Here is a 13159-nt window from a genome sequence, read left to right as displayed (position 1 = left end):
TATTTGGCACAACAAAATGGCCACATAGAAATAATAAAATTACTTCTTAAAAAAAGTAATGACGAAAATTCTAATTCATATTTCTCTTCCTCTTCTATAGAAACATTAAATCTTAATTCTCAATAAGAAATGGAAATGAAGCGAGTATTTCTAATAATCAAAATCAACTCGAAGATCAAATGTTCGCAGAAAACAAAAGTTGATATAAATCAATTCAATTGGAATTTATAAAATTCTTATATCTTATAAATAAGTTGTTCCAATGAAATATTTACATTATGTTTTATTATAGCTTCACATCGATTTCATTCAGATATATTAGTTGAATAATCGAATATTTTTATTTTTATTGAAATTTTCTTTGAGTACAACTGTGAGCTGTTATAAAACCGTTTTTTGAAATAAACGATATAATTTTCTGAATAACCATTTTTATACTTTGAATTTTTCTATCGGTTGTCAAGCGCTAGGAAATTTCACGGTTTTGCCATAATGTTGTTTGCATTAGTTGCTTTAAGAAGCATCTTGCTTCCAAGACCAACGCCAATTGGTCCTTTCTCACTTCCAAGACAAATCAATGATGATATTGTCTATGATGATGGAGAAAACAAGATTAAATTCAAGAAGATCATCGAAAAAATCAAGAAAGTTGTTGACAAGACCAAACAAGTTGTTGATGTAATTGACGAAGTTACAAACGATGAAGAAGAAAACAAGCTCAAGGACATCCTTAAGAAGGTTGTTGACATTGTTGACAAAGCCGACAAGATTGTTGACATCATCACTGGTTCAAATGACGACGAAGAAAACAAGCTCAAAGATGTCCTTAAGAAGGTTGTTGACATTGTTGACAAAGCCGACAAGATTGTTGACATCATCACTGGTTCAAATGACGACGAAGAAAACAAGCTCAAAGATGTCCTTAAGAAGGTTGTTGATATCGTTGACAAGGCTGACAAGATTGTTGATATCATCAGTGGATCAAACGATGAAGATGAAAACAAGCTCAAAGATATCCTCAAGAAGGTTGTTGATATCGTTGACAAAGCCGACAAGATTGTTGACATCATCAGTGGATCAAGCAATGATGAAGAAGAAGACGGCTTAGAAGTCGAATACGTTCTCGAGGAAGCACCAGAACTCGGCGAGAACAAGTTCAGACTCAAGAAGATCTTCAAGAAGCTCGGCAAGGTTGTAAAGACTGTCGTCAAAGTCGTCAAGATCGGCAAGAAAGTCATCTCCGTACTCAACAACGAAGAAACAACAGGCCGCACATGCCGCAGGCTCTGCACATTCTCAATACCACCAAAGTGCCACGACGTTTGCATGTAAGCAACGCATGAATAAAAGTGATGGCTTGCACTAAATGATTGTGAAATGTTTTGGAATGCTGCAGCTCGAAATCTTTTGCATTTTTTTGTAGTAAAGAAGAAATTGGTTTGAATTGTGTTTGGACATTCGTAAGCAATTTGCATAAAAAAGTGAAAATTATTGATACAACTGAGGAAAAACCTGTTGGAAGGCATCTTAAAATAATTTTGACAAATATCATTGACATTATTCATCAAGGATAGATTGAATAATGGCCACATTATTGTACACTTGCTAAAAATAAAAAATAAGCGAGGCTTGTTTAAAGCTAGGATAACTTTTCATGAAAGAAATTACTTCTTGATGATGTTATTGAAAATTTAAAGTAAGTTTCGTTTGTCACTTTTTATTATTTTGTGCCCAAATTTTTAAACGTTCACTCCAAATAACGAATTTAGATGACTGAGGAGAAAAAACCAACAGCAACATCACGTCTAGCTTTTCTCCTTAAAAACTCAGATCTATTTCAAGTCGATTTCGATTATCAGTCAATTCGAGAAGCTTTTATCGAAATATCTAATCAAATTGAGGATTTTCAAAAAATATTATCAAAGTTCAAAAAAGCTGAATCAAATTTTGCAAGTGCTGACGACATCCACGAGGTTCGAAAAAACATAGAAAAATTAGGATCTCAAATAGAACAAAATTCTAATGAATTTTCATCCGAACTCCAAGAAACAAAATCATATCTTACCTACAAACTCAAAAACCTTCGCAAGAAACTTGATAATGCTCTTGCGCTTGATCTACGTTCACCTTCACGTCTTTCATTTAATCCAAGAATATCAGATAATCGTATATATGCGTCATCACACGATATCCCTCCTTCCAACAATGACACTGACAGTATTACTGAAAAAGATGAAGAGACAACATCACAAGAACATTTCACATCTGATAAGTTATCATCATTAGAAAGTGAAAATGATGAATTTGACATCAAATCAAATGATGGAACGCAAACCGCTGAGACTGGGAATACATATAATCGCTCTAAAAAGAGAAATATTGAGATCGATAACATGAGAAAACAAATTCGACAACTTCGTTCGAACCTTAGCGCACTTAATAAAAAGTTACATCGACTTACGCCATCACAAACCAAATCCAAAAATGACTCCAAAAATGCTTCAGAACAAAATAATTCCAAATCAGAAAGTGAAATTAGTGATGTTAATTCATATCAAACAGGCGAATATTATACCGAAGAAGAGTATGAAGAAGATGAAGAAAACACTGCAATGGAACAATTGAGGCAAAAGTTTTCGCAAATGGAAGAAGCGTTTAAGCAAGAAATAAAAAACTTAAAAGGCGAAATCGAAACATTAAAAAAAGGCGAAACGTTATCAATTGATACAAATAATGAATTCGAAAGAGAAAATGAAAATAATAATAATTCGTCTGATAGGAAAAGAAAAGATAAAAATAATAAAAATGAAATTATATCTAAACAAAATAATAATGAAATAACACAAAATGATAATAATGATAAAGTTAAGAAAAATAAAAAAATAAAAAATAAATCCGACGAAAATGAAATTAATGAAGAAAAGTCACAAAGTGAAAGTGATAAATCTGATAAAAATGATGAAGAAGAGGAACAAAGTGCTGAAGAAACAACAAACGAAGATGAAAGCGAAGAAACTAATGAAGAAAACAATGAAAATACTAAAAATAAAAGAAAAAAGAAAGAAAAAAACATAAAAAATGTAAAAGAACCAAAAGTTGAACTTTCGGATGCAAAAACAACAGAAAAATTCGGAGAAACAAATGAACCGACAAATGTAACTAACAATGGCTCAAAGAAATATGAAGTTATAGTTATTGCTGATTCACCGCCAACAAACGACATCAAAAATGAAATTAATGACAATAAAGTCGAAGAGAATATTCCAAATCAACATAAACAAATACGAAAACAACGAAAACGGAAACACAAAAAAATCAATAAACCAAAAATGACAACAGAATCGACACAAATTGGGAATGAAACAGAACAACAAATGAACAATTTTTATACCACAAACAATCAAGTTCAACATGAAATACAAACATATGATAATCCAAATGAAATTCATTATAATGAAAAGAAAAATGAACTCTTTATACAGCCAAGTGAAATATTCGAAGTTTGTCTCTTTGTATTAGATGATGAATATGAAGATATGAAACGTGATATAGCAAAACAAAACGAAGTATTGAAGAAAGTTATAAATCAAATATATGAAAATGGAAATGTACAAAGTGATTCATCAAAACCAAGTGAAATATTATTCGACATTGAAGATATGAAGAAGTTATGTTACGAAAACCAAAGAAAGATTGAAGGCGCAAGAACTACTATTGAAGGATTAGAGAAATCTATCGAAGAACTTAAGAGTAAACCAAATATTAAACCAAAAGAAATAAAACTGATACATACGCAATTCCCTTCATTACAAATTCTTCCCGAAGAAATAGTTATAAAATCGAAAAATGTAATAAAAGATAAAAATAGTAATAACAATAGTAATAATAACGACGAAGGTTCAGTTGCGTCAAAGAAATTAATAAAAAGAAGAAAAAGAAAGAAGGAGAAGAAAAATGATATAAAGTCTGAAGATGATGAAATAAAATCACAGAAATCATCTTCGGATATGCCAATCGTTGTCGCACGTGAACTTCCAAATGAAGAAAGTCCAAAGTCGAAAGATACGAAACAAAACGAAATGGAAAAACAAAATATCGAAAAAGAGAAAAATGAAAACGTAAAAATGACCGAAAACAATATCAACAAAATTGAAACTATAAGCCAAAAAGAAACACAAAAAGGAACTGAAAACATAAAAGAAAATGATAATAATAATAAAAATGAAACAAAAAGCGATAATAAGAAAGAAGTGGAAGTAGAAAAGGGAAATGAAGCTGAAAATCAAAACGAAAATTTAATTAAAACTGAAGAAGCAAATAATAATAATAATATTAGTAATAGTAATAGCAGTAATGAAAATATAATTGTAAGCGAAAACGGAACTAAGCAGGTTACCAAAGAAGGAAATGTTTTAAGAAATACTTCCGATGAGAGCAAACAAAACGAAGAAACAGTGCAAACAGAAGAAAGTATCGAAAAAACTGAAAACGTTCCGCAAAGCCAAAGAAACACACAAGAAGCGAATGAAGAGAATGCAAATAATGATAATGTTCAAGAAAGAGCACAAACAGAACAAAAATTATCAGGTAAAAACAAATCAAATGAAGCGACAAATTCTAAATCAAATGTAACAGAGCGAAACTTAAATGAACAAGAAAGCAAATCCAACAATTTAGAACGACGTAAGAATAATAATACAAATAAACGCAATACCGAAACACTCTTTGAGCAAAACGCCGAAATCGATGCTCAAGAGAAAGCTGCGTGGGAAACATTCACGAAAGAAACGCAGCGAAGACGTGAAACAAATCGCATCAACTTAAGCAAACGCAAAAACCCGAACATTGTCAGTACGGAAATTACTGAAACTGAAACCGAAGCAGGAAATGAAACAATAAGCGAAAACGAAAATGGAAATGAAACTTTAATACGTAATAACGAAGATGAAAATCATTCAACAACGCATAGTATACAAATTGCTTATTTTTCAGATGACAATGAAGAAGATACGAATGAATTAAATGATAAATATGCCGAAAAGTTCCATAAGATCAATGAAATATTTAATCAAAACAAAGAACATTTCCGTATATTACGTGAAGCTATAGTTGATTTACGATCTGATTTACAAGTGATTAAGATGGACATGAACGAGAAAACTATTACGAGCATTCCAATTATTGAATTTGGGTCACAAACATCAAAGAACAATGAAACAATGAACAAGAACAATAACAAAAATAATTCCGAAACAAATGATAACACAATACGTGTCTTAAGACAAAGATTTGATTCACAAATCAAAGATTATGATGAAAAGTTCGATATAATACAAAAAGATATACTTGAAATTAAAAAGCAACAAAGTGAAGCTCCGAAAATAATCGAAAAAATTATCGAATTTCAACAATCGCCACCACAAATCATTGAATCAAATGAAAACATAAGCTCAAAAGTTATAAATATCGATGAGTCAGAACCCGCAGAAAGAGAAAAGTCACAGCCAATATTAACAGTAACGCCAATTGAAGTACCTAAACTTCAAATCAAACCAAAAGTCCAAAAAGTTCCAATTGTTGATAAACTTTCACCCCATGAAAACATTAATAACATTAATAGTGGTAAAATCAATGAACCCATTAAATCACCGAATTTAATAAAACCAAAACATTCGAATTCAGCACGTCAACAACAACAACAACATAATGAAGAAGAAAATATAAATTCGCCAATTAATATACAACAACATAACGAAGATTATCGGCCGACATTTCATAATATTGTTCAACAACAAATCGAAGAATTACGCGTTCTAAGTGCTAATGATGAAGTTGAAAGTCGATTTCTTGACTTAATAATATGTTTAAGGTCACAATTCCAATTACAAATTGATGATAACATTAAACGATTAAATGAAATCGAGCCGAAGTTATATAATTTCATTGATAAGGAATACATACAAAAACTATTTAATAAGTTACGATTTACAATTAATGAAATCTCGGGAACAGTTACACAATTAAAGCAAGCGATGCCTGAACGAATCACAAGAGAAGAACTACAAAACGTTGCGGAAGAATTATATAAAGCATTAACAAGTGATAAAGAAACTTCGGGTGGAACACAATCATATAAATGTTTGTTATGTGGAAGACCAAAGGCTGCAATTACTGGAATGATAACAGATTCGTTTGTGTCCGACGCACTCGGTGAACCAACGCAATCATTGGCAAAAGGGAACGGACAAGGAAATAGAGGAGGAACTTTGATATATGGAGCAGATAAACAATTGTACAAAGGAAAAGGAAACTTCGGGAGAACAACTGTGGTCTCTAATGATAAGAAAAAATTGCCGGCACTTGGGCAAAAGTAATGTAAATGTATAAAATAAAAATTTTTTGTTTGGTTAAAGTTGTTTGATTTGACACAAAAAAATGGCAACGTAATATATATACTTCGGAAAGAATCATTATTGAGGCACGAGTTCTTAAAGTACATCTTTATAATATTAAGTTTTCGGTTCGTTACTCGATTGTGAGCTTTACTAACTAGATATCCTTTAATGTAATTTGATCGGTCTATATTTTTTATTCCCTATGACGACTTTCATTTAACATATTTGTAATTTGTGTTGTTTAATATCAGAATATGAGATATTGATTATTTATTTTTGAAGGTTAGAGTTGGAGCTACGCTTTCGCTGTGTGATAAAATTTAAAATAAAAAACAGTAAAAGTCAAAAACTGAGTCTATCGTGCTCAAGTGCACTTGTAAAAAGACCAGAGAAGGGGGCCGTTTGTCGGCATGTAGACCGTTTGAGATTAGGTCCAAAATAATGTATGGTTCTTATTCAAAAGAAGATTTTTTAAATATGAAAGTGAATCAGTCGTGCACGCGCGCCGCAATAGCCACAAATGGTGATACAAATACCAGAAAACAGATTGACATTTTTAATATTTTCGGTGAACAATTTACAAAACAATTCACAATTACTGTTGACGATACTATAACAGGTACTTGTTATGATCGTTTTGATTTTCTACCAAGCACATTTGGTGATAACCTACTTATTTTAACGGATATGAATATTCTTATATATTTTATACCAATTAAAAATGACGGCCAAGTTTCTGAGTTAAATAGTCCCAAAGTTGTTGAATTGCCAACAATTTTCGAAAATAAATTCATTCCACAGTATCTCAGAGTTTCACAATACAATCCTGAACTTTACTTTGGTTGGATTTATGAAGGATTTGTTATTATTAACTTTTTAGATCTTTCCACAGATAATCCTAGAATTCTTGAAATCAGAAGATATCAATGTCCAAATGGAAATTTCATTTGGTTTGACTTTGCTAACAGCCACAACATATATCTTTTATCCAAAGAATCACTTTGGATTCAGAATCTCTTTGAACAAAGCAATGAATTAAATCTTAAAGATAGCATCATCAAAGTCGATTCAATAAACCCAAAACAGAAAATGTTTATCTCAGCATCTGTTTCTCCTTCAGAAAGATCAACGATTGCAATATTATCCATGAGTGAAAATGATAAAGCTGTTGTTTCATTTCACTTAGTTGCTGGTGATCAAAAAAACAAAACGAGATCAATGGAATTCAAAGACGAAACAAAGCCAATAAGCATTCAATGGAGTAGCTATGGTTCATCCTTATACTTAAATGGAAGAAATACTTATGAGTTGTCAAATATTTTTGGCACTCAACTAATGGTGAAAGAAATTAATTAATAAAAAATAAATTTATTTTTACATTCAGATAAATATAAAATTAATAATGAAAATCTAAACATTAACACCAACCATTAAAAGTCAATTAAATTATTTGATTTCCTTCAAGAGATTATAGAATTTTCTGATGAAGAAAAAATCCTCTTCTAGAAATTTCTAGTTTTTCATTTTCAATGGTTTATCTCCACATGTAACATTTATAAGTGTTTGAATGGCACTTTTTGGATAAACTAAGGCTTTAGTTATTTCCATTGGAACGAATAAATATGAAATTAAGGAGGAAACACTGAACGTTTGAAGACGCATACGAAAAGTTAAAAAAAATTAACTTTAAGAAACAATTTATACATTTTGATTTTTTAACATTTTGATGGTTGACGGAAACTGCTTTCTGATTGTTTTCAAGTCCTCCTTTAGGAACTCTTCCTCGTCCTCCATCTCAGTAATGAGTTTAATTGCCGCTTCGAGTTTTGCCTTCTTTTGCATATACTCATTATGTCGCTCTCTCACTTCTTTGATCCTTTCCATTTGTTTAGCGTATTCCGCTTCGAGTACTTTTACTGATTCTTTAATCTCATCTTCATTCATTTGACTTGTTCCTACATCATTTTTCGGTAACTGACTTATACGAGCTTCCATTTGTTTAATTTTTTCGATTAGTTGTTCTGCCTCATTTCTATTTTCAGGTTCTTCTGATTTAATTTTATTTAATTCTTCATTTGCTTTATTTTGTTCATCAGTTATTTCTTTAAGCATTTTTTCATAATCATTATATTCCTTTTCTAATTTATTCTTCTCTTCCTTTAATGCGTTTTCTTGGTTACTTAATTCTTTGACTTCATTTGACTTTGAATTATTTAACCGTTTTTGCTTTTCAATTGAAACTTTGACATTTGCGATGTCACTTTTCAGCGTCTTTAAACGGTTTTTGGTCTCTTCGTATGATGCTTCCAACGTTTGATGTTGTTGCTTAATTCGTTGTTCATTCTCGTTGGATTTTTTGGACGCTTCATCAACCTTTTTACGCCATGAATCAAGTTCACGATTTAAAGGACCGATTACTTGTGGAATCGAAGATTCAACTTCTTCAATGTTTGATCGAATCGCATTATTTTGTTGCTTTAGATTAGATAATTGAAGCCTAAGATCACTCATTGTGACTTGATGTTGTTGTTTGGCTTCATCAATACTGGTTTGAATCTCAGTTAATGATTGTTTAAGTTTCGTAATTTTGGATGTCATCGAATCAATTTGTTCTTTATAAACAGGAGTCAAATCGTCAATGTCCACAGTTTCTGGTGGTAAATCAATTTCTGTTACATTGGCTTGACTAAGTTGCTTTTGAAGATCTTCAGATTCTTTTTGCAGATTAGCGATTGGAATACTCTCAATAAGAGACTTTGTTTCCTTAATAGACGTCTTGTACTTAAAAATTGAGGTTTTGAGCTGATTGAGTTGATTTTGGAGAGTATTTTCATCATCTTTTTGTTGATTGTATTTTTGACTTGTGGAGTTTAGTTGCTTTTGAGCGTCTTCAAAGTCTGCTTTCTGTTTTTCTAATTCTTTTTTTCTTTCAGATAACTTATCTTGTTTTATTGATATTCGTTGACTAATAATTTCAATATCTTTGCTTGTGGATTCAATAGAATCTTTTACATTACTCATATTTCGCATTGTTTCATTGGCAGTTAATGAAATTTGTTCTGCTTTTTGACTTGCATCAACTAATTGTTGTTTTTCTGACCTTAGATCTTTGACTTGTTTGCGGAGTTCTAAAAGATCATTTTCTGCAGAAGCAAGTTTTTCGGTTAGAATATTTTGGAGATTTCGAAAGTCAGCATCTTTTCCACAAATCTCAATGATTGGACGAACTTCATCTGATTTTTGCTTTAGCAAAGTTCTTGATGTTTTAAGTTCATGTGTTCTTCGTTCTAATAGAACTTCAAGGGAAGAGAGCTCTGTTTTTTCTTGGGCATTTTCTCCCATTTGAAAAACTGGGAAAGTGTCACTTGGGGTGCCCCAAAGATAAACCAAAGCCAAAAAATGCAAATCGATCCTACTATTGATTGGGCAAATTCAAAACAATGGGAAAATGTTTATGCACCATCATCGGATACTTTTTTTCTATGTGACGGGATAAAAGAAATAGTTGATCAAATTCCAGATAAATCAATTATTTTAGAAGTTGGTTCTGGCTCAGGTTATGTAACAGCATATTGTAATAGGCTACTAAAATCAAAAGGTAAAAGTGTAATAAATATTACAACAGATTTTAATATGGAATGTTGTAAAAGAACAAAAGATATATGTTCATCAAATAATGTGTTAGTATTTCCAATTTGCGATAATTTTGCATATTCTTTTCGTGGTCCAATTGATGTAATAATTTTTAATCCACCATATGTTGATACTCCTGAAGAAGAATTGGAAGAAGCTATCCAAAAACGTGGAATTGAGGCTTCTTGGGCAGGTGGGGAAGATGGTGCCATTGTGATATACAACTTTTTGAAATTTATCCTAGAAAACATTAATCAATTTTCACCAAATTTCTTACTAATTATGTTGATTACCCAAACAAACAGACCTAAAAAGATTGAACGCTTTTGTAAGAAAAATGGTCTTTCATTCAATATTATTCTCTCTCGGAATTGCCAAGGAGAAGCATTGAGGATAGTTACTATTTCGAAAGTACAAACTTCTCTAAACCCTTAGATGATATTTTTCGGAATCTCTTCATTGTGAGAATCTGTTTCCTTCCAAAAAATGATTTGAAGATTCACTTTTTATTAACTTTACTGCAAACATGTTTGAATAAAAGTCGTTTGAATAAACCTAACAAAAAATATCATGATTAACGTTCGCCTTTTTGCCCGTTAAATTCCAAATGCAATAACTCGTTGATAACCCAACTTATTTTAAATATTAAACCTACCTTATATAAGAAATAATATTACATGATTTCAGATGTTTCTTAAACTATCATTTATTTTTGAATATTTGATAATAATTTCAACAGTTAAAATTAATCTAATATAAATTTTAGTTTTCACTATTAACGAATTATTATTTATATATTCATCACGTGTGGTTTGGGTTATAACTAAACATTTATTTATTTTGAACATAGTTACCACTAGTGGAGATAAGTTAATAGAAAAATTATTTATTGAAATGTTTGAATATATTACATGTTTATTCGATTTTTATAGATGTTTACTCCCAGGTTTATAATTATTGCAATAAGCAACCCTGGAGGGATCCTGGAACGCCCCAAAAATTAACATCTCAAAATTCAATATACTTTGCACTGAATTATCGGAAACATGATTTTACCCCAAATATATTCAAAATTGAAAAGCATCCAAAAATAAAATGAATACATTTTTGTACAAAAAAACAATCGATTAAAATGATGGATATTCTTTTTTTTTTCCATACCTTTTACTCTTCTTTTTGTACCATCACATGAAGCATTCTCGGAAGGAACACTTGAAATTAACATATCAAGTGAATTTGGTACACAATATAAGAACGAAACTACCTATGTTATTATTGGAGGTGACGTAACCACAATTCCATCGCATGCTTTTTCAGAATGGCCTCAGTTAAAAAATGTTAAAATTTTAAGTTCTGTTATTACAATAAATTTGAATTCATTTTATAAATGTCCAGAATTAGAAACAGTCAACATTGGGGATAATGTTGCGACAATTGGATCATATGCTTTTAGCGAATGTATAAAGTTATCAACATTTAATAATGGATATTCTATTAAAACAATTGAAAGTCATGCATTTTTTAAATGTTCTTCATTAAGTTCATTCAGATTTGGAAATTATATTGAAACAATCAGAGAATATGCATTTTCAGAATGTTCTTCATTACAAAGTATTTCAATTCCTCATTCAACAAATATTGAAAATTATGCATTTTCACGATGTTCAACATTAGAAACAATTGAACTTAAAGGAGAAGAAACCACAATTGAAACTCAAACATTTTATGAATGTTTAAATCTTAAATCTATTAAAGTATCAAATGAAAATGAATATTATTCAAATTACAATGATGATGGAATTCTTTATAATAAAAACATAACTACAGTTATTTGTTATCCAGCAAAGAATTCGAATACAATATTTAATATTCCTTCTTCAGTTACTAAAATTGAAGATTATTCATTCTTTTATAGTTTTTTATCTCAGTTAAAATTGGAGATAATGTTGCAACAATTGGTAAATATGCATTTGAAGATTGTATTGGTCTTTATTGTATTTATTATAATGGAGAAAAAGAACCAATGATTGGTGTTGAAATATTCCGTTTAATACCTGCAACTTCTGTCATTGTACTTTCTTCTTATCAAGGTGCAACATTCGGTTCACTTCCAATAACATATGAACAAGAATGTAAACCACCAAGTGATAAAAATAATACACTCGCGATTGCATTGGGGATTTGTATACCTATAGTGGTTTAGATTATTGTCGGATTGGTTATATTTTTTGTTCTTCGATCAAGAAAGAAGAAACAATTTGATGCATTTCCATAAACACTAAATATCGACTTTTTTTTAAGTTTTTATTTTGTGTTATATCAAATATGATCATTAGTTGATTTATTTTCGTTTGATTGTAAAGAAATTTTTTAAGGATTTGAATTTCATTTTCTTTGATTATTTTTGATATTAAAAAAATCATGTTATGAATGAATGTGATTGATAATAATGAAAAAATCATTGTCCAATTAAGAAAAAATATTGAATATTATTTTAAGATAAATATATCTATTCTTTATATATAATGTAGCATGATTAAAATTTAAAATATGCTTTAAAATAAATCATGCTTTCATGTAATGAGATGCAAATTGATAATAAGTATTTAAATGATAAATTTCTATGAAAGACAAAATTCAGGTTAATTCAAGAAATGATTTATAGTTAAGCAAAGAGTTAAAATAATGATTTAATAACTTATAAGTCATAAATTTATAAATAATGAATGATGAATATATTTTCGGTTTCCGGAAACAAAAGCCAAAAGATGATTTTCCAATTTTTTTTAGCCAGAAACAATATGGAGCAAGCACATAAAATAGATTTACTATTAGACAGCAACCATGTTGAATTACTTCCTGAACAAGAAAGAACTGTTGTTAAACAAACTAAAACCTAAAGATATTTATTTAGCTTATTTGATATTTTTTTTGATAATTAAGAATTCCTAAATAATATAAGTATATCGATATATGATTTGCAACACCTCTAATTGCATCTAGTTAAATAAATTTAACAATTGTTAAATAATTTAATTAAAAAAAATCAACAGCAAAGATAAACCAGTATGAATAAAATAAAATCCACAACAAAATAAAAAGAAATTTTCAATAAAATTAATAAAAATTTA

At 29.9% G+C, this 13159-nt stretch overlaps 3 protein-coding genes across 3 annotated transcripts; 2 read left to right on the top strand and 1 right to left on the bottom strand.

Moving 5' to 3' along the window:
- Positions 1-492: 492 nt before the first annotated feature.
- GO595_003365 (orf1ab polyprotein) lies at positions 493-1332 on the top strand (the record flags this gene model as incomplete). Its single annotated transcript, XM_067916377.1, has 1 exon — positions 493-1332. The coding sequence occupies one exon, from the start codon at positions 493-495 to the stop codon at positions 1330-1332; it is 840 nt and encodes a 279-aa protein (XP_067777166.1).
- A 437-nt stretch (positions 1333-1769) lies between these two features.
- On the top strand, positions 1770-6374 carry GO595_003364 (uncharacterized protein; the record flags this gene model as incomplete). Its single annotated transcript, XM_067916376.1, has 1 exon — positions 1770-6374. The coding sequence occupies one exon, from the start codon at positions 1770-1772 to the stop codon at positions 6372-6374; it is 4605 nt and encodes a 1534-aa protein (XP_067777165.1).
- A 1719-nt stretch (positions 6375-8093) lies between these two features.
- GO595_003363 (uncharacterized protein) lies at positions 8094-9737 on the bottom strand (the record flags this gene model as incomplete). Its single annotated transcript, XM_067916375.1, has 1 exon — positions 8094-9737. The coding sequence occupies one exon, from the start codon at positions 9735-9737 to the stop codon at positions 8094-8096; it is 1644 nt and encodes a 547-aa protein (XP_067777164.1).
- Positions 9738-13159: the final 3422 nt, after the last annotated feature.

The sequence above is a fragment of the Histomonas meleagridis genome (genome assembly GCF_020186115.1).
Source record: "Histomonas meleagridis strain 2922-C6/04-10x chromosome Unknown contig_20, whole genome shotgun sequence".
Taxonomy (NCBI): domain Eukaryota; phylum Parabasalia; order Tritrichomonadida; family Dientamoebidae; genus Histomonas; species Histomonas meleagridis.
Note: the sequence above shows the minus strand (reverse complement) of the source record. Positions and strands in the feature narration are given on the sequence as shown.